The following is a 24,881-nucleotide window of genomic DNA, read 5'->3' on the forward strand; positions in this document are numbered from 1 at the left end:
CTGCTCATGCCCACGACTCTTTCCCTTCCTACCATGTCATGGTGCAGCTTGAGTGTCCTTACCCCATGACATCACTGTGTTCTTAGCCTTCCCTGCCTCCACAATCGTCAACTTCTCTTCTTTACAAAGTTTCTTTACTATCCAGTCTGTGGTGTTCTCTTATACAAACAGGAAGTGCAAAGAGAATGCTCTTCAAAGAAGGGCGAGGAGAAAACATTTTAGTTTCAAACCTGTTTATTGAAATTTTGAGTACTGACGGGGTAGAATGCTAGGAAGGAGCTGAGACAAGGGGTATAAACATTTGAAATCTGAGACTGTTCATGTCCTACAGAGTTGTGCACCAATTGCTGCCAGAATGGTAAGTCTAATTGTCCCCTCCGAGTCTCTCTCTAATATTCTCCCAGATCACTTTAGGTTACCTTTCACCCTCCCCCAAAACTCACTTTCTGTTGAAGATGTCATTTATGTTTCCTGCAGTATCAGCAGTTCACATTCATTGACCTCCTCAAAAACAGTCTACTCCATTTTTATTGACTATTCCTTTCATTTATCTGGCTGCTCTGAACATCTCCATGTAATTCCAACTCATTTCGGGAAAGAGTCCTCTGTTTTCAATGAAAAGAATTTGGATGAAAGAACTCTGGTTAAAAATGCCTAGGGGGAAGCTCCTTGCATGAGCAAGAAGTATCATGCTGCCAAAGCCTCAAACGGGATGACACTGGAAAAGGAGTCAGTGTGGAAACTCTTTAGGGAGTGTCACCAGCTACCGAGTCCGCAGACTCTACCCTAGTGCTCCCTGGTAGCCTTTTAAGTGGGGTTCATTTTTTGGTCCCATTACCAACCTAGCCAATGTTTCCTAAATCCACATCTTGGAAGCAAACCAGAGTGTCCATGTTCAGCAGGAGAAAAATAACAGCTGACCTTCCTTTGAGTCATTGTTCATTTCTGCCCTGACCAGCTACTCTGGGATTGATGCATACTGAGGCAAGAATATGGAGAAAAAGTATCACACAGACTAGCAGTGACAGGAGCCTGAGAAGGAGATGTGGAATATCCAACACGACAATGTAGTCACAGACATGTCCCCAGGGATCTTTCCAGGTTAGCCAACAGGGGATTTCAGAAAAGACGATTAGGTTTCACTTCTATTTAAATTTTGCTGAATGAACATTTAGTTTGCCCAGTGTTTGTTCCTGATCATAGTTGGAAAGTAGAAGACATAACACATATGGTCTGTGTGTATGTCACTGTGCGCACATGTGTGCACTCTAGAGATGAGAGAAGGGAGCATGTGTGTCCATGCCATGGGAATAGAAAAACAGCACTGTAATTTTTCAGAGCAGTGCTCCCCCGCCCCCACCATACATCTCACAGATAAAGAGATATGGCTTATAAAATGTACACGGCTAGTTAAAAGGCATGCAGTTGTTGAGTGACAAAATAGACCCAGACCAGAGGCTTCCCAAGCCAAGCAGTTTTATAACCCACAGCATGAAACTTTTTATCTCTAGACATGGACTTTATTAATTGAAACAGGACTGAGTATCTATTGTACTTTGTCATTTCATAAACAGTACTTACGGCTCCGGCTCTGGCATAAAGGTCATCACTCCAAAGACGGGTCACTCCCAGGGGTCAAATACATCATGATTTTGATTGCTGTATTGCTCCTGGGTAGAATGACTGTGTATCTGTTTCCACATCTTTCTCCCCAGTGAACTATGAAGTTTCATGAAAACAGAAATTGCTTTTCTTTTTCATGCCTGCCTTTCTGTTCCTGCAGTCCTGTCTGGTATACATTAGGCACATTTAAATAGCTAGTCATGCTTCTGTGTATTCAATAAATGAGAATACTACCATGATAAGTGTTGGGGTGGGGGCACATAGGACTTGTTTTGGCCACATAGTTATTCAGATTTAATCTTCCTCTGGCTCTCCATTTTTCTAAAAACACCTCCATAACTTGCAAATGGTATCATTATTTCTACCTAAAACAAAAAACGGGGATTCACTGCCAAGGGAGCCAGAAACATCTGACTCAGATGTGACTACCTGTGTGGGTGTGTTCCACACAAACTGTGAGATGACAGAGAGCCACTTGGCTTACAGATGCCACTTCCCAAATACCCTCTTTGTTTGTGGATATTCCTGGCATTTTGTGACAGGAAGAAGGGTTCATTCTTATTTCTGGCTCTGGCATCCTTCAGAAGCTCCCTGTCACTGCTCCAGGCAGGTTGTGGATAGGGTCTACTGTTTATTGCTCTATCTATTAAGTCTTATTTATTTTTAAAATAAACTTTTAAGTGTACTGTAAACTCTCTTCACAAACAGATTTGTCCTCCTCGTTTACACTTGACAAGCCTCTAAAAGGAATAGTAACTCTGTCTCATAAATATTTGAACCTGAACCTTTTAAGAAAGAATTATACTTAAGGTGCTCAGGAATAGGGAAGATCTCTGTCTAAACCCTGCTTTCCACCTACTCAATTTACCATCTCTTTCCATCTTATTTCCTTGCTCCTTCCTTTCCTTCCTCCCTACCTTTCTTAGATTTTCCTTGTATTATCTTTTTGGATAGTCTATACTGTATCCTGGATCTAAATCTAGCTAAAGACCATCACCCACACTAGCCTTTAGTACTGTGGTATTTTGTAAGTGTGTTTCATTAAAAAGGCAATTGGAATTCTCATTTCTCAGCTCATCAAACCTAAACATTGTAAGTCCCTTACTTGGTCCTCTGTCATGTAAACCTACAATGCCATTCAACCACACAATGAGGGGACATAAAAGATCTGAAGTTTAGAGTCATTCTCATTTTAATTCCAGTTATACTTTTTTTTTTGGTGTTTCTAGAAAGGGTTTCTCTGTATTGCTTTGGAGGCTGTCCTGGAACTTGCTCTGTAGACCAGGCTGGCCTTGAACTCACAGAGATCCATCTACCTCTGCCTCCCAAGTGCTGGGATTAAAGATGTGAGCCATCAATGCCCAATCCAGTTAGACTTCTTAGTGTCACACCTTCACACACACACACACACACACACACACACACACACACACACACACACACTTCCATGGGAAATGTGAGGCTAATAATAATCCCTTGGGTGAGTATCCAGGATATCCAGGATATTTTCTAAATCTGTCCAATCTTTTCCCTACTAAGCATATCCCATCAGCCCTTTGTTTAGACCGGTTGTAGGATTTGTTATGGTGGACAGAATGAAAGGTAGCTCATAGTTTGCAAACTAATCTTGGGATAGAGAGATGGCCCAGTGATTAAGAGCATTTGCTGCTGTCCAGGGGACTCAGTTTTGGTTCCCAGAACCTCCTCCAGGCAGTTCCCAACCACTTATAATTCTTATTCCAAGGGATCCAATGGCTTCTTCTAGCCTCTGTAGGCACTGCATACACATGGTACACATAGGTATATATATACACATAAAATAAATCTTTTTAAAAAATGCCCCATATCCTCCATTTCTACTTTTTAGCTATCTTTCTACCTAACTGCCTACCCCCCATGAGTGTGTGTGTGTGTGTGTGTGTGTGTGTGTGTGTGTGTGTGTGTGTGATAAAATAGGTTTACTGGGAACACTGTAAGCTGCATCAGGCTGTTTAATCACAATTGTGCTGTGTGTGTATCTGCTTTTTATCCTTTACCTGTGGATCTGCTTGTATCCATAATCATGGATAGACATTTACATAGATATAAATAGTAAATAAATACATACATAAATAAAAATTTTAAAAAGCTACTAGTAGCCCAGAAAGTCAATTACTTTCTTCTCAAGGGTCTCCTTTGATCTTGTTCCCATAGTTGGACCAGTATCCAGTTACAGTGCATGAGAATCCCTGATTGGACAAGCTTAAGTCATATGACTGCCACTTTGATCATAGAATAATTCAAAGCACAGAGATCAATGAGAACTAACCCAGGGAGAATAAGGGGGAGATTGGGAGGCATAGAAGTCATCCCAGGATATTCATTACAAACTTTAAGATAAAAACTTGTAGAAAGATAGGAGAGAATGTAGTAAGACAACTGCGCCCTTCACTATGAACTTTATATTTCAGAGTCAACCTCTATGGACACTCCTCATTGACTTCCTGTGGCTCAGAAACAAGAATATTGTCTGAGACTTGTGTAGTTGTGTGTGAGAAGTAGAAATGAAGCCTCCAAGGTAGACTCTTAGGTCTCTCGCTGAAGCCCTTGGCCTTAGAGATATCATATATTTAGGTGAGTAAACCTCATCTTCCAACCATGAAAGGGCACATTTAATGGACAGTCTCTAGTTGACTGATGAACTCTTTCCCAAGGATGTAGGAAAAGTCACCAAACATCACCAAATGTAATAAACAAAACATTACAATGTTCTATCGGTCAGAAACCTCTGAAAATCATGTGAAATCTACTTGCAAATTCCTAATATGAAACGTAACAACAGAAGAAATTTGACTTGCTATTTTTGGCTATGCAAGTTGTGCTAAAGGGTATCATGACTCCTGTGGATATGTGTTGGGTATTGAAAAGCTGAAGAAATTTCATATACCAGTACTTCTATTTTTCACTTGGCTCAGAAAATTTCATGAAATTATACAAATCCCTGAAATCTAATATTTTTATGTGATAAAATTGTGTAAGAGGAGGGGGTGGAAGAGAAGTTTGGAAAATATGATGACAGATGGCAAGTGGGCTCAGGCACATAGCGTTCCTATATATAGGGGAGGGGACAATCTGGTTAATCAAGGGGAGGGGGAACATTTTTAAATTTAGATCCAAGTATTTTATATATTCAGCAACATCATGTGTAGTGTAAAAGTGTACTGAAGCAGCTGAGCTGGGGAGAATTTTTAATGTTTTTCTTGGTTGGGGGTGAGCTGTGTGATCTATATTTTCAACAGCTTTACATATTATTTCATGGTGTCTACATCTGAAAACCAAATTGCATCCATAGTTTTGGGGGTATGTCTTTTCAAAGAGGATTGAAAATATCTATTTCTAGGAAGAGTTTCTTCCAAGGAAATCTAAAGACATTTTAAAGACTATGGTCATCACAACTAACAGCACATTGGAAAATTTAGGCAAGTATTTTCAATGAAGATAATTCTGGAGTTTAAGTGGAATGAGCAATGGTGAGGCCTTGAAGAGTCTTGAGAGCAATTTCCAGCTTTACATAACTCAGGATGGGAAGACTGTGTCACCTTGCATAAATCACTTCTGATCTTTGGATCCTAATTTATTTATTTATTTTTAAAATGAGAGATGGGGCTTAAGAAGATGGCTCAGAGTAAGGCATTGTTGTACTCATGTAAGCACCTGAGTTTAGGTTTTCAAATCCTTATAAAGCCTGCTGTAGTAGCATGCATCTGTTATTTTAGCACTCCTAAAGTGAGATGGGAGGCAGAGACAGGAAAATCTCCAGAAGCTCATGAGCCAGCCAGAATAGGTAGTTCAGAATCAAACAGCAAGAGAAAGTGAGGACTGGTACCCCAAATATAAATGTCTTATTCTCTCTCTAGTAGGAAGCACCTGGATTTGTTTACCATTACATGTTCACTGTGATCTCCTAGTATTGGTTTCCTTCTGTTAGCACTCTTTCTAAGTCACTGTGAGTGACAACCCCTTCATCCCAGCTCTCGGTACAAGGAAAAATTACTTCTCGAAGTTGTCTTAGATGAGAGAAAGACATCTTTCCAAGAGATGTTTGCAATCCTGTGTTTGAATATTCTTGACCAGCCCAAATTGACTTTGGTTTCCATCACTAATCATGATCAGGGAATGGGTATTCCATGTGTTATAGGAGAGACTACTAAAACTACAGTTAACTCAGCAGGGGAATTGTATTAGCATGAGTAAAAATCAAAACAAGAGCAACCTTGAATGAGAATGGCATTCCTTGTAACACATATTCATCACCTGCTCTATGCACTTATATAAGATCCAGAAAAAAAAAACATGATAGCAAAGTAGAGGTTTCATATGATAGCTAGTACCATACAAAGTACATAGTAAGGACTCAATAAATATGCCTACATTGGGCTAACATTACATCTGTTAAACATAGAAAATGTGTTTTTTAGTTGGCAACTAATTAAAAAGAAATTGCAGGTATTTCTGGTGTTGCCATAGTGACACAAAATCTACCAAAATAAGTTTTTGTTTTAGCACAGTGGTTTTCAAACTTGGCTGCATATTGGAACTAACTAGGGAGCTGTGAAAAATACTATTGCCAGACTCTACCATCCAGAGATGCTAATTCAATAGATCTCAGGGTGGAGTCTTGGGACATAAAGCCTTAACTACTCTATCCCTTAATGAAATTCACTGCCAAACCTGAGGACCTCTGGCTTAAGGAATATGAGTATGACCATTTCTTCCTCTTGAGCAGTGCCCAAGATTTCCTTGACTTCCTTTTACAACACCCTCTCCCTCTGCTCTAAACTAGTAACAGCTAGATTCTCCTGTCTGAGCTGGCACTGACAGAAATACCACACACTCTCCAATACAGTATGACAATGTTGAATGTGAGGGTGGAGACCAAGAGTGGGTAAGGCCCACTAGCAATATGGTGTGTGAGAAGAAAGGGATGAACGGATAGGAAAGAGAAAATGAGAAGGGAGGCAAAGAGCACTTCCTTCTGGTGCTGGGATGTAGTTAGAGAGGCACTTTTAGGCACTCCGAGTCTCAGCATCCCACACGAACACCCATGCTCTTGCAGACACATCATCTGGAACTCTTGCCAGCCTCCTCCCACTCAGCCCACTGCCAACCACTCCCTTAGCATCTTCCTGAGAATTTATAAAGCATCTCAAACATGAATAAGTGAGAAGTGACTGAGTTTGTTCATTCATTCACACATTCATTTATTCATATTTTCTATTACTATTGATTGAGTATCCACTGTAGACCAGGTACACTGCCAAGATCAGACCAAGTGCTTTCATATTTTGCCAAAGTCCTGCATTTGGAAAGCATTTGTGGTGATGATCCTGGGAGTGATGATCAACCATCTACCATCTTTTCATGAGGTCTTGACTTCAGGTCTCTTAACATTGCTGAATGAATGGGTAATTGAATAAATTAATGAGGGAAGGCAAGGGTAAATGGAGAATGATGGGTAGGCAGATGGGTAAGGAGGAGTAAAATGATATTAGGTTGAAAGTATGGATAAATGTTGCTTCATTCAAGGTCTTGTGATCTGTGGTTTTAAAATAATCAAATAGACCTTGGTTTGGTGACACATCCTACACTCCCAGCATCCAGGAGACAGGGACAGGGAGAATGAGATCAGTCAGTGCTACTCAGTAGGATAACTGTCTCAAACAAAAAGAAATCCTACCTCAGATAGCATTATATACTTGCATATTGGGCAGGTAATGCATATTTGTAAGCAAGGAATGATGGGGTTAGAGAAAGTCTATACCCTAGATGCTAAAAGCCAACTTGGGTAAAGAATAGGATGAAAGAAAGGTAACAAAATGTGAAAAAGCTTTGTATCAAAAAGAATGTGATACATTTGAGGGGCTGAAAGGTACTGTGCTTTCCCTGATGGTATGGACTTGGGCAGCAGGCTCAGAACACAGAGGAGCAGACACTACTGCAAATGGAGGTAGCACTGACTCTCAGGGGTATTAGGGAGCAGTCTCCGGTGTATACTTCAGGGGCCAAGTGAAACTCAATGGAAAATGACTCACGAGTAAGTCTAGAGAATTTGAGTTGGAAGAAGTAAGGTAGAAGGAGGGCAGTGGTTGACAAGTAGAGAGAGAGAGAGAGAGAGAGAGAGAGAGAGAGAGAGAGAGAGAGAGAGATTCAAATATAGTTGAATTTGCAAGGGTTACAGGATGTGAGAAAACACCCTAAAAGTTCAAGGAAAAATCCTCAGAGGTGGAGCTAAGAGTGGTGGCTCCAGAGTTCTTTGGTCATCTCTATCATACTGTCTCACTGACCAGGTCAATAATAAAGAATTAAAAGGAAAAAGACACAAGGAAAGGCTGTAGTGAGGTTCAGCAGAGTGGTATTGTCTAGCAGGTATGAGGCCTTTGTTAAAATATACATTTAAGAAATGTTTGTCCTATTACTGGGAATCATATAGTTCCCATGCTTAAAACTGCAACCAGACAAAAGAGAAGAGCTAATATTGACAGGAAACTCAGAAGACATTTTATTTTAAAATAAATTTTATAGGAAAATAGAGAGTTGAGAAGTCTTACTAGGATTTCTTCCCTAGAAGGGGAGGAGATGGAGTACTTTTGCTGGAGTTAACAACTAGTATCATGTAGTATTCTGTAGAGAAATATTCTTCTCGTTGGCTCTGTCTCATCGAAACTAAGATCAACCACGTGAGAAGTAACCAATACATATGGACTATTTACAAAAAGAAAACTTTTTATATCGGTTAAGACAACATTGAAGGAAGAATTACTGATTTGGAAAATGTGATATCCCAAGAAAAAAACTTTTAAAATTTATTTGAAATGTTTTTTTTACTCTTCGAAAAAGGGTCTTACTGTGTAGCCCTGGCACACTTGGTACTCACTACATGGTCTAGGTTGATCCCAGGATTGATAGTATCTTCCTGCCTTAGCATATAAGTTTTGGCATTACAGGACTACACCTGGCTCAATATAGTTAATGTTAAAAGTTCAGTATTTAGAAAAGCAAGACACCCAATAGATGTGCTTAGAAAAGTGTTAGGTATATTTACATTTATATGTGAGTGCTGCAAAACTTGCTGCAGTGCATCAGAGATGATTTAAAACTCTTTATTTAGATCTTGAGTTTTCTACCTTTCTAAAATAATGAGCATGTGTGACATGAACACAGAAGGAGAAACTATTTAGGGGCACGAACAGTTACCAGCAAGTGGGGGGAAGGCTGTATGGAGGAGAGCAGTTGGGGGAGATTCATCATATATATGTATGAAAGTGTCACAATAAAACTAAAAAAATTAATTCTAACTAAAGTGATACTAAAGAAAGAAAAACGTGAGTATGAATTTTTCCAAGTAGGAAAATTAAAAGTATACATAACTATAGAAAATATTATAGCTTTGATCATAATTTATCAACATTTCCCCCTTGCCTTAATATTCTAATGTTTCCTTGTGTGCCATATATATCTCTCTTAGAGTACAGGTGAGGGGTGGGGCGTTACTGAGCTGTAAGTCCAGCACTGTGATCTTTCCTCCTGGTCCAGACGGCAGGAGGAAAGGAGGCATACTGACTCAAACTAACCTCTTGAGACATGAAGTGATTTTCTGTAGAAGGTAATAAAGGAGAAATCCTTGTTTATGTGGCTTAGCTCAGAAATAATCCTATATCTTGCCATTACCTGTATAGGTTTAAGTACAATGGCTGACTAATGGCTGCTGCAGTGAAAAGCACAGCTCTACTATATACCAACAAGGTCGAGGAAGGCACAACCTGTGTCATCAATAATTGGCAACAAACAACAAGATCTTGAATTACCTGAGAATAGCTGCCATGGTTTGCCTTGCTCAAAACTCATGCCACAGATGAGGAAGCACAGGGCTAAGACACCTGTGAGCAGTCCTGATGCATCCATGATGAGGAGATTTCCTTGAAAAAGATATCTGGAAAGGTTAAGAGATAATTAGAAATGAGACATCTAGGTCTTTGATGGCACAATGGAATTGCAGACGCAAACTCACCTGGAGTTGAACTCACTTGTGAGCTGTCAAACACTAAGAAACCATACATCTTTATTATTTTCTTGTTTGAAATGGTGCTAGTATTGTTTTTTTTTCCTGAAAATGGCAACCATCATTTACAGCCTACATCTTTTTTTATGTCATTAGTGTCTTGGAAGATTGATGTCTTTGTCCGCTTGCTGCACCTATAACTGAACACAGAAGACTGAGTAATTTATAAAGAATAAAGGTTTAATCAGCATGTAGTTCTGGAGGCTGCTTGGTCCAAGGACAAGTTGCCATACCTGGTGAAGGTTTGAAGGTCTTCTTGCTGGTGGGAAATCTGCAAAACTCTGACCAGAGGCTATTATATCATGAAAGGGATACAAACAAGAGACAGAGCTGGCTTTTGGAACAACCTACTCTCAAAATAATGCACTAACTCATTCATCCATTGGCTCATGGATGGGTTAACCCATTCATGATGGCAGAATCTCTTAAAATTCCCCCCTGACCCCCACTCTCAATACATCCAAATGGGGTCTTTATTTCAACATGAGCTTTGGTGAGTACATTTAAGCTATAGCAGTTATTATTCTCCTTCTAACTTCTTGTCAACTATCCAATGGCACAGATTTTGTTTTCTTTGACCTTGATGGTGAGTGCCAGAGCTATGCTTTCTAATACATTGGCCCCTAGCTGAATGTGACTATCTAACTTTAAATAAAATTAGAGTGGGAGGAGGGAATTTATGAGCAAAGGAGGTCAAGATCCTGATAGAGAAATCTACAGAGACAGCTGAATCAAACTTGTGGAAACTCATGAACTCTAGACCTAGAACTATGGAGACTCCAGGGGACCGAACTAGGCCCTCCATATGTGGGAGATAGTTGTGAAGTTTGGACTAGCTGAAGGACCCCTGGCAGTAGGACCTTGATTTAAACCTGGTTCATAAGCTAGCTTGTTGGAGCCCATTCCCTATGGTGGGATGCCATGCCACTTAATGTATGCATAACAGGCCTGGCTCTCTCCCAACCTATCTTGACAGACTGTGTTGACTCCTGATGGGAACCCTTACCCATGAGGAAGAACAGACTCAGGGTGGGCTGAGGGGGAGGTAAATGGGGTGGGAGGAGGCAGGGGTGTGGGAGGGGCAGGAGGAGGTATGGGAAAAATGTGGTTGAAATGTAAAATGAAATTTAAAAAACAATGGCAAAAAGAGAAAAAATAAAGGTCAGTAGAATTTAAAATTGACTTCTGTAGCTGCACTAACTACATTTCAAATACTTGACAATTAGTGGGATAGTGGAATTACCATGTTAGCCAGTGTACAGGGAAAACATTTCTGGGATTACAGGAGATTCTGCTACATAGTGGTGTTTTAGTGCCTGAGTGTAGGGCACAGTGCAGAAGGAATTGAGGATGAGACAGGGGTAGTGGAAAAAGAGACAAGAAGAGGCAATGGGAAACCTGGTGTGTGTGTGTGTGTGTGTGTGTGTGTGTGTGTGTGTGTGTGTGTGTGTGTGTTTATGTGTCTGTGTGTGTGTGTCTGTGTGTATGTGTGTCTGTGTGTGTCCACACATTTGCCCAGGTGTATATACTCATGCGTGCCACAAGAGAACCACAGATGTCATTTCTGACATGCTGTCTACCTCCCTCCCTCCCTTCCTCCCTCCCTCCCTCCCTTCCTCCCTCCCTCCCTCTCTCAGTGTGTGTCTCAAACAAGGCCTCTTATTTGCATGGAAGTTGCCAAGTAGGCTAGGTTGATTGGCCCAGGGTCCCTATAGTGTCACTCTTATAGCACTAAGAGTAAATATGCATGACCCCATTTCCAGCTTATGTCGATTCTGAGGGATCAAACTCAGGCAAACATAGTTCTTTAGCATGGTGGTTTGAAAGAAAATGGTCCCCAAAGGGAGTGGCACTATTAAGAGGTGTGATTTTCTTGAAGTAGCTGTGGCCTTGTTGGAAGAAGTGTCACCGTGAGGGGAGGGACAGGCTTTGAAGTCTCTCTTGCTCAAGCTTCCCTCAGTATAACATACAGACCAGTTCTTGTTACCTTCTGATCAGGATGTAGCCAGCACCACTTCCGCCTGCATGCTACCATGTTCCCCACCATGATGATGAAGGACTGGACCTCTGAAACTGTAAGCAAGCCACCCCAATTAAATGTTTTCCTTTTCAGAGTTGCTGTGGCCATGGTGTCTCTTTGTAGCAATATATGTAGATTTTTCCATTCTTCAGGGCTTCTGTGTAATGTGGCATTGGACTATATTTGGATATCAAATCCTGAGATTAAAGGCTGCAAATTGAGAACATCCTTTTTGTTTTCAGAAAAATAAGGTATTTGTTGCAGGGATATATATCAGCTACTTTTCTATTGCTGTGACAAAACTTGTGACCAAGGTGACTTAGAAAAGAAAGTGCTTAACTGGGCTTATGTTTTCAGATGGTTAGCATCTATGATGGTAGAACAAGGGCATGGCTGTAGGAAAGGTTGAGGGCTCACATTTTAATCCACAAATAGGAGGCAGAGAGACAGAGACTCAGAGAGCAAGGGAATGGCAAGAGTCCTTTGAAACCTTAAAGCTTGCCCCACAGACTCGGTTCCTCCAAATAAGGCGACGCCTCTTAATCCTTATCAAACAATTTCATCAATCAAAGTTCAAATATTCAAAGATATGAGCCTATGGAGACTCATTCATACCACTGCAGTTCTAAACAATGTATGGGCCAATTTTCTTTACTTAGCATCAAAACAGAGGACTAACACAGGGCAAGGTGCTCACCCTGACTGTGAATGAATACATTGTTCACCCCTTTTAAATGAATACATTGTTCACCAAGAGTCTAACAGAGGTGAGAGGAAATAATGACAAAATCAACATAGTCCTATTAAAAGTAGTTTATCATACATGCATGCTAGATGGTGAACTAGTATTTGGTACTTGATTCATTAATTATTATTCATTTATTCATTCAAACACCTCAGTGTTTACTACATCGCAGGCATTATATTAGATTCCGAGGAGGCAGCAGCAAACAAACGCTTGTTCTTTTTATTTCAGCAAGGAGATAAAGCGGATATTAAGCAGATACTTTCAGATATAGCTGTTGACAATGTTAGTTAGGGCTATAGAAATGACACCCCAAAGATTGCAGGAACACATCATATAATAATCACCTTATCTTGTGTGAACAGAGGGTAAGGTTTCAGAAGAACAGTTTCCATGTCTCATTCAAGTTTCTAAGGAAAGGTGTTAGCAGGAGCAAGAGCAGACATGCATAGTCGTCACTTTTCTTCTCATTGGGACAAAATAACTGATAAAAGCATCTTAAATTATAGCTAGTTTTGGCTCGCAGTTCAAGGGTACAGTTCATCATAGCAGCAAGAGATGGAGACATTGCAGCTAGTCACACTGCAGCTCTAGGAAGTAGAAAACATTGAGTAATGGCACTCTGCTTGATTTCTCATTTTTATGAAGGCCAGGACTGCAGTCCCTAACTGTGCTGCTCACGTGTAGAGTGGGTTTCCTACCTCAACTAACCTAATCTAGGTAATCCCTCAAGGGTGCTCTGAGATGCAAGTCTTCATGGTGTTTTCAGATTCTGTCATGTTGACAACATAACCATCATAAAATGTTTATAATAAGCCAGAGTTGTAGTCTAGAGGGTCCATCTCAGATCCTTGTCAATCATAGTCACGAAATTTGGACATTATTTTAAATTCAGTGGGAATTCTTTGAAAATTTTCAAACTAGCAAGAGTAAAGTGATCACCATAGGTATGGAACATATTCCAGTTACATACAAAATAAGGGAGATATGGATGGAAGATGTACACTCTCAGGGAAGTGGACTCATTAATAAGGTACTGCTATGGATCAAATAAAGATGATGCATATGCCTTGGGTATGGAGATTGAAGGAAGAAGAAAACAATGGATGCTTTGAGGCATAGCTGGGAAGCAGAGTTAATAGTAAGGAACAACTGCATGTGAAAGTTTGTTGAAAGGGTTGTGGCAGAGTCATTTCAGGCACAGACTGATGAGTGAGTGAGTAATTCAATCTAAGTGGGACGGGGAGGGGTCTGACTTCAGATCAGCTGGAAATCTGAGGGATTTTTTAAAGTAGCATTAATACTTCTTTTGCATGTGCCTGCAAATGATATTCATATGTTTACAAGTTCACATGTGTGGTGTTATATGTGCAGGTGCTTGGTCACATAGGTGTATGTGCATATGAAGACTGAGAAAATCATTTAGGTGTATTGCTTGACTACTTTCCCTCTTACACACTGAGGCAGGCTCTCTCAAAAATGCAGTTTGCCACTTCAGATCATGTGACCAGCTAACTTATTCTGAAGATTCCCTTCTCTAATTTCTGCATTCTGGAATTGCAGGAACCCATGTTGTTCACTTGGCAATTGTATGGGCTGTGGGATTCAAACTCATATCCTCAGGCTTGCATGTTACATAGTGCTTTACCTTCTGAGTCATAACACCAGACCTGGATCTGAGATTCTCACAAAGCAAAATACCATGTGATTGTTTATTTAGTTTACTAAAGTAATGATGCTGCAACCCTTATGTGCTTAGAGTTCATGCTCACACCACCCTTGCAATGAAGAACCGCCCCTGCCCCATTCTCTGCCTTACCAGTACTTTGCTTAGAGAGAAGGATGGGCTGCTATTGTGAGTCCATATTTATCTGTGTCCTATAAAGACAATGAAGAAATCAGGAATTGAAGAGCAAAGGAAATGGCCTCATTCTTTCTTTATCTTTTGCTTACAAGACAGAGAGGATAAGCAATGAGCAGTCAGTTCTACTTGATAAAGTAATTGCAGGGATAGGCTGCTGGCGTTGAAAAATGAGACTCCTCATGAAGGTTACCTTTTTATCAGGCCTCGGAACAGTCTTGCCTCCATCTTCTTTTTCCTTCAATTACTAAAATTTTACCTTATGTGTTTAGATCTAAATAGTAGACTATCGTTATTTTTGTTATAACAGGTAATCTAGCCTCACTAATACTATTATTACTGACAGTTTGCTTAATTTTTAAAACTTATTATTTTAGGTGTATAAGTGTTTTGCCTGCCTACGTGTGTGTACCATGTGTATGCCTAGTGCCTGAGAGGGGCAGAAGAGGGACTTGAAGTTATGGATGGTTGTGAGCCACCATATGAGTGCTGGGAACCAAATCTGGGTCTTCTGCAAGAGCAGCCAGTGCTCCTAACCACTGAGCCATCTCTGCAGCCCCTTTTACTCCAATGTCTTATTGTTTCCTAAACAGCAGTAGATTCCTTTGTTATCACCATTTTCATTTGCTTTATTTTACTTTTGCATGTTTTTTTAAATCGTATTTTGTTCTAGATTTTAAGAGAATAATTGTTCCCTTCTTCATTGTGGTTACTGAGTAGTTTACTTAGCATTAAAATAGTACTGTCTTTGAATGGCTGTATGTCTTACATGTCATATTCTTCTCTCATATCTGGTTTCTTTGACTTTTATGAATAGGCCTATGGTGTTATAATTATGAGTTGAAGTTTATTGTTTCTTATTAATGTCGTTTGCCTAGAATTGGGTTGCCTAGCACCTGGGCTTTAGAAGTTGGAGATGAATTGAGTTATAGTTCTTCAACCTGCTAGACAGAGATGTGACATTATTTTAATCATACAGTTTCTCTGAAATTAGGTGTCTTTAACAAAAAATCCATCTATTAGCTATTTTGTATTAGATGAAACAGTGTGTAAAGGGTCCACACTAGTTTATACCTTTCTTCTTTTCCCATTAATGTATTATGATGACACATGAGCATCTAACTAGCATCATCAGCACACATATTATAGCTTTGTGTTTTACCTGATTTCTGTTCATACTATTTTCCTCATCCAATGTTTTTTGCTATAACACGGTACATAATAGAGAAGGTACTGTCTTTGCTTCTTTTTCTGTTGCTGTGATAATATGCCTGGACAAAAGCAGGAACCAGGTGATTTTAATTTCAGCACTTGGGAGACTCGGAGGCAAAAGCTCGTGCATCTGTGAGTTCAGGGCCAATATAGTCTACCTAGTGAGTTGTATGTTCTGCAGTGAGACCCTGTCCAAAAAAAGACAACTGAAAGGCGAAAGAGTTTATTCTGACTGACAGTTGTTAATGGATAGAGTCCATCCTGGAAACACATAGTATCAGAGACAGTAGTTGACTGGTCAGGTTACATTTATATTCAGGAAGCAGGGAGTAAACAGAAATTGGTCCAGAATGTAAAGCTTCACGGCACTCCCCAACTCCCTCCATCAAGTTATGCCTCCTAAAGGTTCTTACAACTTTTGTAAACAAGGCTATCCACTGGAGACCAAGCGTTCAAACATGTGAACCTATGGGGGGGGGCATCTAGAATGGACATTGTAGACTAACTGATGGGTAGTCCCAATAACTGCTCCTTCTACAAAAAAAAAGGAATAAATGAAGAAAGAAGAAAATGAAAGAGAACAGAACAAAATGAGGGTATGTGCTTTGTAGTGGTACTGACAACATTTGTATTCCAACCTTCTCAACAATCCTTTTGTCTATGTCATCATTTTCATTAACAAATTGAAATAGAATAAGGAGGGGCAAGCAGAGTTGTGAGCTCACAGCTAAAATGTGTTATCCAAGAAATATTTGACCTACGTCTAAACCATTTGACTTTGCATTGAACTCAAACTTGGTGTCCTTAGTCTGGCTGTCATTTATTTAAAATTCCATTCATTGTTTTTCAATTTAGAAATATGCAGACATAAAATTTTACGTGCCTCACCTCATATTTTCTTCTATATATCTGTGGACTAAAATGAGCTGAATTAGCAATTAACTTATTCTTAAATTGGAGTGAGGACAGCTTTCATTTCGAATGACCAGAAATAAAAACTGTGGAATGAGATAAATGGGAAATTTCTGTCTTTGAGTAAATAAGCCATGGTGCCTGTTTTCTCTACATGAAACTTAGTTCTCTGGATGGGTTTCACAGGTTAGTTTGTTGTTTTTTGTTTTGTTTTTAAATTTATTTATTTATTTTACATCCTGGTCACAGTTTCCCTCCCTCCTTTCCTCCCAGTCCCTGTCTCCACCCCCCTTTTGTTCCCACCCCACACTCCTGCATTTCTGTTTAGGAGAGGGCAGGTCTCCCATGAGTATCAACAAAACACTGCATATCAAGTTGAAGTAAGATTAAGCACCTTCTCAGGTGGTAAGGGTGGGCAATGTGACCAAGTATGAGAAATAGGGTTCCAGGCTAGGTTTTAAATCACACTCACTCTATGGGACATTTGTATAAAGAGTTGTCATCATTCAGAGCTACAGTTTCATCTAGAGAAATGTGTTATCCTACACTTTGGGTGTAGTTTTCCACCAAGGCAGCTGATAGCTTAGCAATTAACACTGGCTGCTCTTGCAGAGGACCTGGGCTTGATTCCCAGTGTCCACATGGATGCTCACAACCATCTGTAACTCCGGTTCCTGGGGATCTGATGTCCTCTTGTGGCCTCTATGCGCACCAGACATATACATACATGCAGACAAAATACTCAGATAAAATACTTTGTGAAAGACAACTGCACGGGTTGGCTTCTGTTCACTTGATTTCTCCCGTTTCTCAGCCTCCACCTCTTTCCCACTGATGGTTGGCCTCCTCCCAGGTTTCCATCATGTTACAGAAGTCTCTACTTTCTACTTACCCACTTTTCCTTGTGCATGAAAGTTTGCTGAAAATTTGAGGCTATTTAAGCATTCTGGATGCTTTAATTTTACCTCCAATGTCTCTGCAGAGCCTTCTTTCTGAATATGTGGGATTTCCATAGGAGGAATTCTAGTGTATAGGATATTTAAAAAAATACACACATGTATATATGCATATATGGTACTGTAATTGAATGTCTGTCTATAAGAATTTGACCCAGAACATGGTTTAAACCCCACAATGCTTAGACTATTTTGAATTAATGAAACTGGAAGTTAAAAATAATAAGTCTATAATCCTTTTTAGTTCCCTTTCTCTCAAACATTTTCCCTGCATGACACTGGTCAGTCATCATCATCTACATGAGGGATCAGCTTATCCATCATTCTTCACTTGGATACCCCAGGCCTCTAGTCCCAATATTCCATGCTTCATGGTTATCAGTGCTTTGACATGCAACAGCCAGTAGATTCCTATCACAGTGGTCTCCTTGAAGACAGGAGTTTGAATAGGCACACTGTTGTCTCCTTGGGGATAGCTTAGGATAGGACATGGAACAAAACAATTTAATTAGGAAATGACTAATACAGGTTTAAGTCTTTATCAATCAGGATTTTCAATTTTATGCTATAATAAAGTTACAAGTCTCAGTTGCTTTGGCAACTACTTTCTATTCACTATGTGTATCCATCTGAGTTGAGAAGGGAGAAGGAAGGTCCTCTTCATTGTGGTCCCTTAGTGATCTGATCTAGGCTGACAGTACAGCTTGTCCCTATTCCAGAGGCAAAGAGAGATCTGGAGGGTATTTCTCCAAACATTAAAACTCCAGTACCAGTGTGATTACACCTGTCTTCATTGACCAAAGCTTTAAACCCTAACCAACCCAAAGTGTACCTGCTATCAATCCTTCCACGGTCAGAAGATGTAAAGCCACAGCTTCTCTGAAAGGCATGAGAGTCACTTTAGTTTAAGTTGAAATAAATCTCAGTGTTTATTGAAGCCGGGGAGATGGCTTAGTGAGTAAAAACACTTGCTACACAAGGATGAGGACTGTGTTCAAATTCCCATCATCCATATCAAAAGCCATTATGCCTATAACCCAGAGGCAGAGACAGAAGGATTGTCAGGGCTTGCTGGCCACCAACCTATCTCCAGGTTTGATGAACCCCTGTCTAGGGAAAAAAAAAGGGCAGAGTGACAGAGCAAAACAGTTTATATCCTTTGGCCTTTGTGCACACACAGGTACCACATATACCTATACCATTTGCAAACCAAAGTCAGAAATCCCAAAAATCATGGGGCAAAAACTCTCTTGAGTACCTTAGTGTTTCAAATGTCTAGAATAATAATGTCTCTACAATAAATGACTAATAAATTTTGGAACTGCCTTACTGTAAAACAAGTGAAATACAAAGGCAGAGTTTAAAATTACTTTTTCCTGAATTCCTTTATTGGAATATTGAAGAGCTAGGCTCTTGTGCAGAGCATTTGAGCGGGAATCCATTCTGCCACTTTGTGCTCTGTTACCTTGAAAGAGCTCTTTTCACTTTCTTAGCTTCCCTCCATGCTCCTCATCTGTGAGATGGAGATAATGGCAATACCTGTCCTACTGGGTTAGTGAAACACTTTAGATTATTGCCCTACAAGATAGAATTCAGAGTAGTGCAAGCACATGGGGAAGGTCCAGTGAACTCTGGCTCCTGCTCCTGTGGCTGCTTCTATTTTTGTCTTGATTTTGCAGCATGAGAATAAACTTTCTATAGACACCCGTTAATTAAGATGATAGAAATGAGCCACAGAAATGAGTCACATGAACCCAAACTACATACTTGTCATTATTAACTCATTTGATTATTATTTTGAAATTTTTGTTTGTGGAGAGAGGCATGTGTGTATCCGTGTGTGTGTGTGTGTGTGTGTGTGTGTGTGTCCGTGTGTCCGTGTGTCCGTGTGTGTGTGTGTGTGTGTGTGTGTGTGATCATTGAAAGAACAGTGGGAAAGACTGGTGAGGCACCAAGAGGGTCTCATTCTTCCACTTTGTAGAGCACAGGAAAGAAAAATTTTCCTCAAAGATGCACCCCAGCATCTAGCCTTCTTTATAAAACCCACAAAAGGCAAAGGTATTCTCAGAAACTTTGAAGTTTTCAAGGTAAGAAAATTATGAGAACCATCTCAGCTCTGGAAATAATGTAGAGGACTTAGGGTGGTGACCTTTGACAGTAGGGACCTTACTGGTCTTTCTTTTAGCTTTATCAAAAGCATCTAGCACATAGTAGGTGTGGTGTAAGTGACTTGTGAAGCAATTGAATGAGTATTTCAGAGACTTATCACGAGCACAGCCTATAAAAGAAAAGTAGGTCATCTCCCATGTGTCTGAAGTTTAAATACAATCATAGTATATTTCCAGGGAAGCTGGGGTTCACACCATAGTACTCAGGATGCTACTGAACTTCTGTGTGTTTTCCCTTTCCATCTAGCATGCTATTTACAGAGAGCAAAAATACTTTCACAAAGAAGCTTGAGCATATTTCTTCATTATAACTCAGTCTTTGGTGCCAACAATGATATATTTCTACTTATTAAACATGTTAAATAACTCCAAAGATTTTTATTTGACTTAGGAACACAAACATCAGTTATATTCCAGATAAATGGTATTCTGAGATTTAGCTGACAAAACAACTAACAGAAAAAAAATCAGGTTAAGTCTAAGAGTATATTTGGTTAACTTGTTGGCAAAAAAAAACATTCAGGGGTAAGACCTGGTGTGTGTTTCATGTTTCCATTTACAGTTCCAAGCCTAACAGTCATTAACACTATCAATATTTTGCATGATGCTTCCTTCTCTTTCATTTTTTTCCCTTCTCAGTGTCCTGGCATGAGAATGGTATGAGACAAAACCTTCCCCCACAAACCATCAGGTACTAGTGTGTTAAAGCGCTGCTTGAGTCGTGGGAGAGTTAAGGGCAGTTATTACAATGTACGGTATCTTAATAGAGGGTAATGTCACTTTAAGACATGTGAGACTTTAGAGAGGAAGGGTGTACTGAAACAGACTCCCGCTCCTTACAGGAGGTATAGCAGCCCTGCTCTTACATTTCGCTGCCTAACTCTGTCCTGAATGCGCCGGAGTGGGGATGGTCTGTTGGTGGCTATAAACTGCTTCTCATCGGGGGAAACTACATTAGCTCACCATCACTTCAAAGGTCTCGTCAGACAGAGGTGACGCCAGGAGATGATTTAAAGGTGAAAATGACAAGGTTTCCACCCCTCAAACCCTGGTTCCTTTTCTGACAATACAGTGAACGAACCCAACGTCTTCTTAACTGTGGAAATAGGATTGGAAGAGGAAATCCTTTTTTTTCCTTTTTAAATTCTTGATAAAGAACTGCTGGGAAGCATTCTCTTTGAATATCTCAGGATTTGTGGCACAGATGGATTTTAAAAAGTATTAGCTCTTTCCAATGAACACTAGGAGAGTGCCTTGCTCTTGGCTGGATTTTTCAGGTAAGAAAGCCTCTGTCAAGATTTAAGATTCAGAAAGCAGATTTGAAACATATTCAGAGAAGTATGCTAGACTGGATGCATTATTTGAGGGGAAACACTTACTGCCGCTGAGCGGAGCAGAGCTCTGTCGGAGAGCGAGCAAGCAGGGAAAGAGATATTTAGGAGCCTGGGAAGTAATGCTGGGAATTAAAGAAAGTTATCAGGAAAAAAGAAAGAAAAAGGGAAGTGCTGGGATTGTCACGTTAGAGCATCTTTCTGCCTGCAGAGGTCTATGTGGGTTAAAAATGAGCAAGAGACAGCCGAGCTCTGAGGAATTGTTAAATTCTGATGATGGTTGGATTTTTTTTTCTGAGTTAAATTTCCAATACATTTTAACAGTGATTGACAACACAGCAAATGCGTGCCAGGTCACCTCTGTTTTGTCTTTCTGTAATTTGCAGGCTGTTCTGAAAGGCTCTAAAATGCACTCACTTGGGGATTCTCAGGAGGGGAGTTGTTATTTATCCCTGCTAATGAGAATGCATCTATGCTGTCCTGCTAGCTCTGAAAACTAGGAGGCAAAGCATGCAGTATACAGAAGTAAACAGTGGGCCACCAAACTAGAAACTAATTAGAAAGTGAGTGGTCTGGCGAGTCCCTGCCTGGGGCATTGATGGCTCCATGTGGTAGAAAAGACCGCTTTCCCACTTCGCACTTAATTACCGTTGTCGCGTTTTATCTATTGTTATCCTCAAAGCCCTTCTCAAACACTCCATTTCTTTAAAACCTGCAAACTACCCAGAATTATAGACATATATAAGCGTGTGTGTATAATGTTTATTTTTGCTGCACATCACTTGTTTTGAAAGAGTACCAAATTCCACAGATAAGGAAAGCATACTGGGAGGTCAGGAGCAGGGTTTCAATATTTAGTGGAAATTCCTGAAGGGTGTCATTTGAAAGAGGGAAAGAGGAAAACACAACCTTGGTTGCACAAACCCTCTCTGAGCTCTCCAAGAGAAAGGCACGTTGCTAACTGAATTCTTGTATAGAAGATGCCTCCTATCACTGGCTGACTAAGGGAGATGCTTCAAGTTTGATTAATTTGGCAATATGAAATGCAGCATAAGGTGTTGTTTGGGAAATTGGACAATATGTAGCGCCCTTGAGCTTCCGTAGTTCCTGAGATGCTTGCTTGGTGGTACAGATAAGATTGTCAAAGTTTCAGGGCCTGAGAAAAGGTATGTGCTCACTCATAAATACACACACCACCTGTATATGCATATTCATCAATGCTCTGGAAAATGCCACAGTGGGGTCTCAGGAGGCACAATAATACTGTAAATTATGGCTTGCTGGAGGATAGATGTGTAGACCTTGCATCTTAAACTTACTCTGGCTGAAGACACACTTCCTTCCGATTTCAAGTCCAGTCAGAAAGATGAGTTCTGTAGGGAGATTACAGCATGCCTCTGAGAAATGATTACTTAGTTTAGAGGACAGCATTGCCATTAAAAATTCATGACTGTGGAATTAAAGGGGAAAAAAGAGCCCACTCTTTTCTTCCAGGCTTATGTCAGACTTGCAATGAAGTTAGAATGAACAAGTCTGCAGCTTCTGAATGCATGGGAAAACTAGTTTGCAGCTCTTTGTGTAAAACTGGATGTTTTCATGGGCATCAAATGGTTTCGTCTGCCTCATTGATAGTCAAAAACTTTATTTTTGCGTCTTAGGCAATCATTGGCCTTTTGTTTTCCAGACCTTAAGGGACCTATTTATGAGCTTCTGGAAAGGGTCTTCAATCCCACTCCCTGGCATGACTTCTGCTGGAAAGATCCTTCTAGCCTGCCAAGTAGCAAAAGAACACTACTTCTGATCTCTCCCTCCCCTCCTCCGTGGGACGGACTGCACTGGGGGCTGCAAGCAGGAGGTAACCTGTTCTTGTCTCATGTTCTCTTTAGAGAATGGCAATGGTCTCTGCGATGTCCTGGGTCCTGTACTTGTGGATAAGTGCTTGCGCCATGCTACTCTGCCATGGATCCCTCCAGCATACCTTCCAGCAGCACCACCTGCACAGACCAGGTAAGTGTGTGTGTGTGTGTGTGTGTGTGTGTGTGTGTGTGTGTGTGGTAGGTGCTCCACAGCAGGCTCCTCCAGGCTCACCGTGGTCTCTTCAACAGATGGTGGAACGCAAGTGACAGAAATTGCTATAGTGTGGGCAGTTTGCCTTTGAATTCTAAGACATGTTGTGGGCTGGATGCTCTGGGGGATGGAGAGTGTACCAAAAATGCCTTGGAGGTATTTCTGTTAATTTCTCGGAAAAGGCAGGTTTCTTTAAAGGAGTCATCAACCCTCCCACCCCCCCCGCACTCCCGCTATCCTCTTCTGCACACCTTGTTTAGGAGAGTGATTTGGTTTTTGGACAATAGCAAAAAATTCTCTAACTTTCAAGACTGGAGGATTTAGGGAGGAGGCATGAATTTGCTGGGTTGGGTTGTTACCTAGTGTAGATGCTCTCATTTCCATCTGTGTGGCTAAGGACTCCAGGGATGTGTTAATGACCAGACTGACTTTAGAAGTTGTCAATGAAAAAGAAAATGAAACAGCAACTTACTATGTCGTGTCTGGTTTAATTTGCGTCCAGTCTTCTCTCCCTTCCTTCCATCCATCACTTTTGGTTCCTCCAGTATGTTCGGTGCCCCCACCCTTTTTTCTTCCCTCTGTTGGCAGTTGCAGGAACAAGTTCATTCTGGCATGCTGTTTTTCAATTTTTTCTTTATTGGTTTAGTTTTCCTTTTAGTTCCGGGTGCAGTTTGCTTTCTTCGGGCTTTTAAGTCTTCCCTTGTCCCACTCTTCGATCCTAATTTTCCTTTCTTTGTCTCTCCAGCTTTTTCATACAAAGTCATCCCCAGTTCAATTGTCCTTAAAGCTTCCCGGTTGATTTACAGAAAGGTTTCCTCCCGTTTTCCCTGTGGCTGTGTTTAGCCTTTGTGTCTTTTCGCGGCACCCTCTACCTTCACCGTCCTTGGTGGGCCCCTCTGATGGGCAAGTACAACGATTGGGGACCAGTTGCACACCCAAGTCCCGACTCCTCAGTTTTGGAGTGCTGCTGCCCGCCCTCCCTCCAGCGCCCTCGCCCTCTCCGTATAGTTCCCGGGCTTCCTGCCATCCACAGTGCTTCTCCTTGCCGCTGCAGGTCCAGGTCCTTTAGGGCTGTCTTTCCTGGCTCCACAGCAGCCTTGATTGTGACCCTGCACTCATGCACTCATGTTTTTGCCTTCTTCAGTCCCTCTCTGGGTGCCTTTTGAAGCCTCCCAGGGTTCAGCCTCTAGGCTGGGGCAGACTGGATAGAGCTGCGAGGGTGCATGCCAGCTCATGCATGCAAGCACGCCTGCTGGGTCTGCTGCCCTCCGCTGCAGAGGAGGGCTGGGGGAGGAGGAAGCCAGCTGTCCCCGGTTCCCAGCCGCCTTCCTCCCTTCCATAAGCCAGGTCAGCAAGGGAGCAAGGGGGCGCTGGTGCCCCTGTGGGTGGGCATGGAAACCTCACCACAGAGGCTGCTGGTGCTGCTTGCCTGTGTTTTCTGTGTCCTGTGTGCAGACCCTGGCACGGGAAGTGCCAGATTTCTGCCAGAAGCTTCAGTGCCAACACGGAAGGAACACAATCGTGGATTTGGGGATCCCTGAGCTACTTCCAACTACTTAATCGCCAATATGTTCTGGCAAGAAAAGTCTTGGGCTTGTTACATAGTTATACAAATAACCTGGGAAATGTGGTTTCTCTGTAATACTCAACAATGAGGTAAAACAACCATCCAACCCAACAGTGCTGAGACTGTGTTCAGGGTTAATTCATATTGCTAGTTTAACCACTGTGTAAGTGGATATAGTTTACCCCCCTTTGCTCAGAGAATGGACACGGAAGTTTGGAGTGGCTGGGTGACAGTCTGGAACCCCCCCCCCCCAGAACGGCTGTCAATGAAGTTCATGGACATGTGATTCTACCACAAGAGGGGAAAATGTCCCCAAATAGA

General features: G+C 41.1%; 1 protein-coding gene and 1 long non-coding RNA gene across 6 annotated transcripts in view; one reads left to right on the forward strand and one right to left on the reverse strand.

Moving 5' to 3' along the window:
- The window catches only part of Tafa1 (TAFA chemokine like family member 1), a 669,539-nt gene that overhangs the window by 118,904 nt on the left and 525,754 nt on the right, over positions 1–24,881 (forward strand). For 2 of the 5 annotated variants that reach the window (XM_021227818.2, XM_021227819.2), the window contains one exon: positions 22,813–22,933. In XM_021227818.2, the coding sequence (XP_021083477.1) occupies positions 22,813–22,933 (121 nt within the window). Of the gene's footprint in view, positions 1–20,349; positions 20,873–22,610; positions 22,704–22,812; positions 22,934–24,881 lie in introns of those variants that run through there. The other 3 variants (XM_040737128.1, XM_013114244.3, XM_005071187.4) reach the window with 3 other exon arrangements.
- Positions 9,467–23,947, reverse strand: LOC121136566. The gene is made up of 3 exons (XR_005873596.1): positions 23,466–23,947; positions 9,671–9,861; positions 9,467–9,592 (listed from the first exon to the last, which is right to left on the reverse strand). It is a non-coding gene; the product is annotated as an uncharacterized LOC121136566 (long non-coding RNA).

Source organism: Mesocricetus auratus, unplaced genomic scaffold (assembly GCF_017639785.1).
Source record: "Mesocricetus auratus isolate SY011 unplaced genomic scaffold, BCM_Maur_2.0 Super-Scaffold_100676, whole genome shotgun sequence".
Lineage (NCBI taxonomy): Eukaryota > Metazoa > Chordata > Mammalia > Rodentia > Cricetidae > Mesocricetus > Mesocricetus auratus.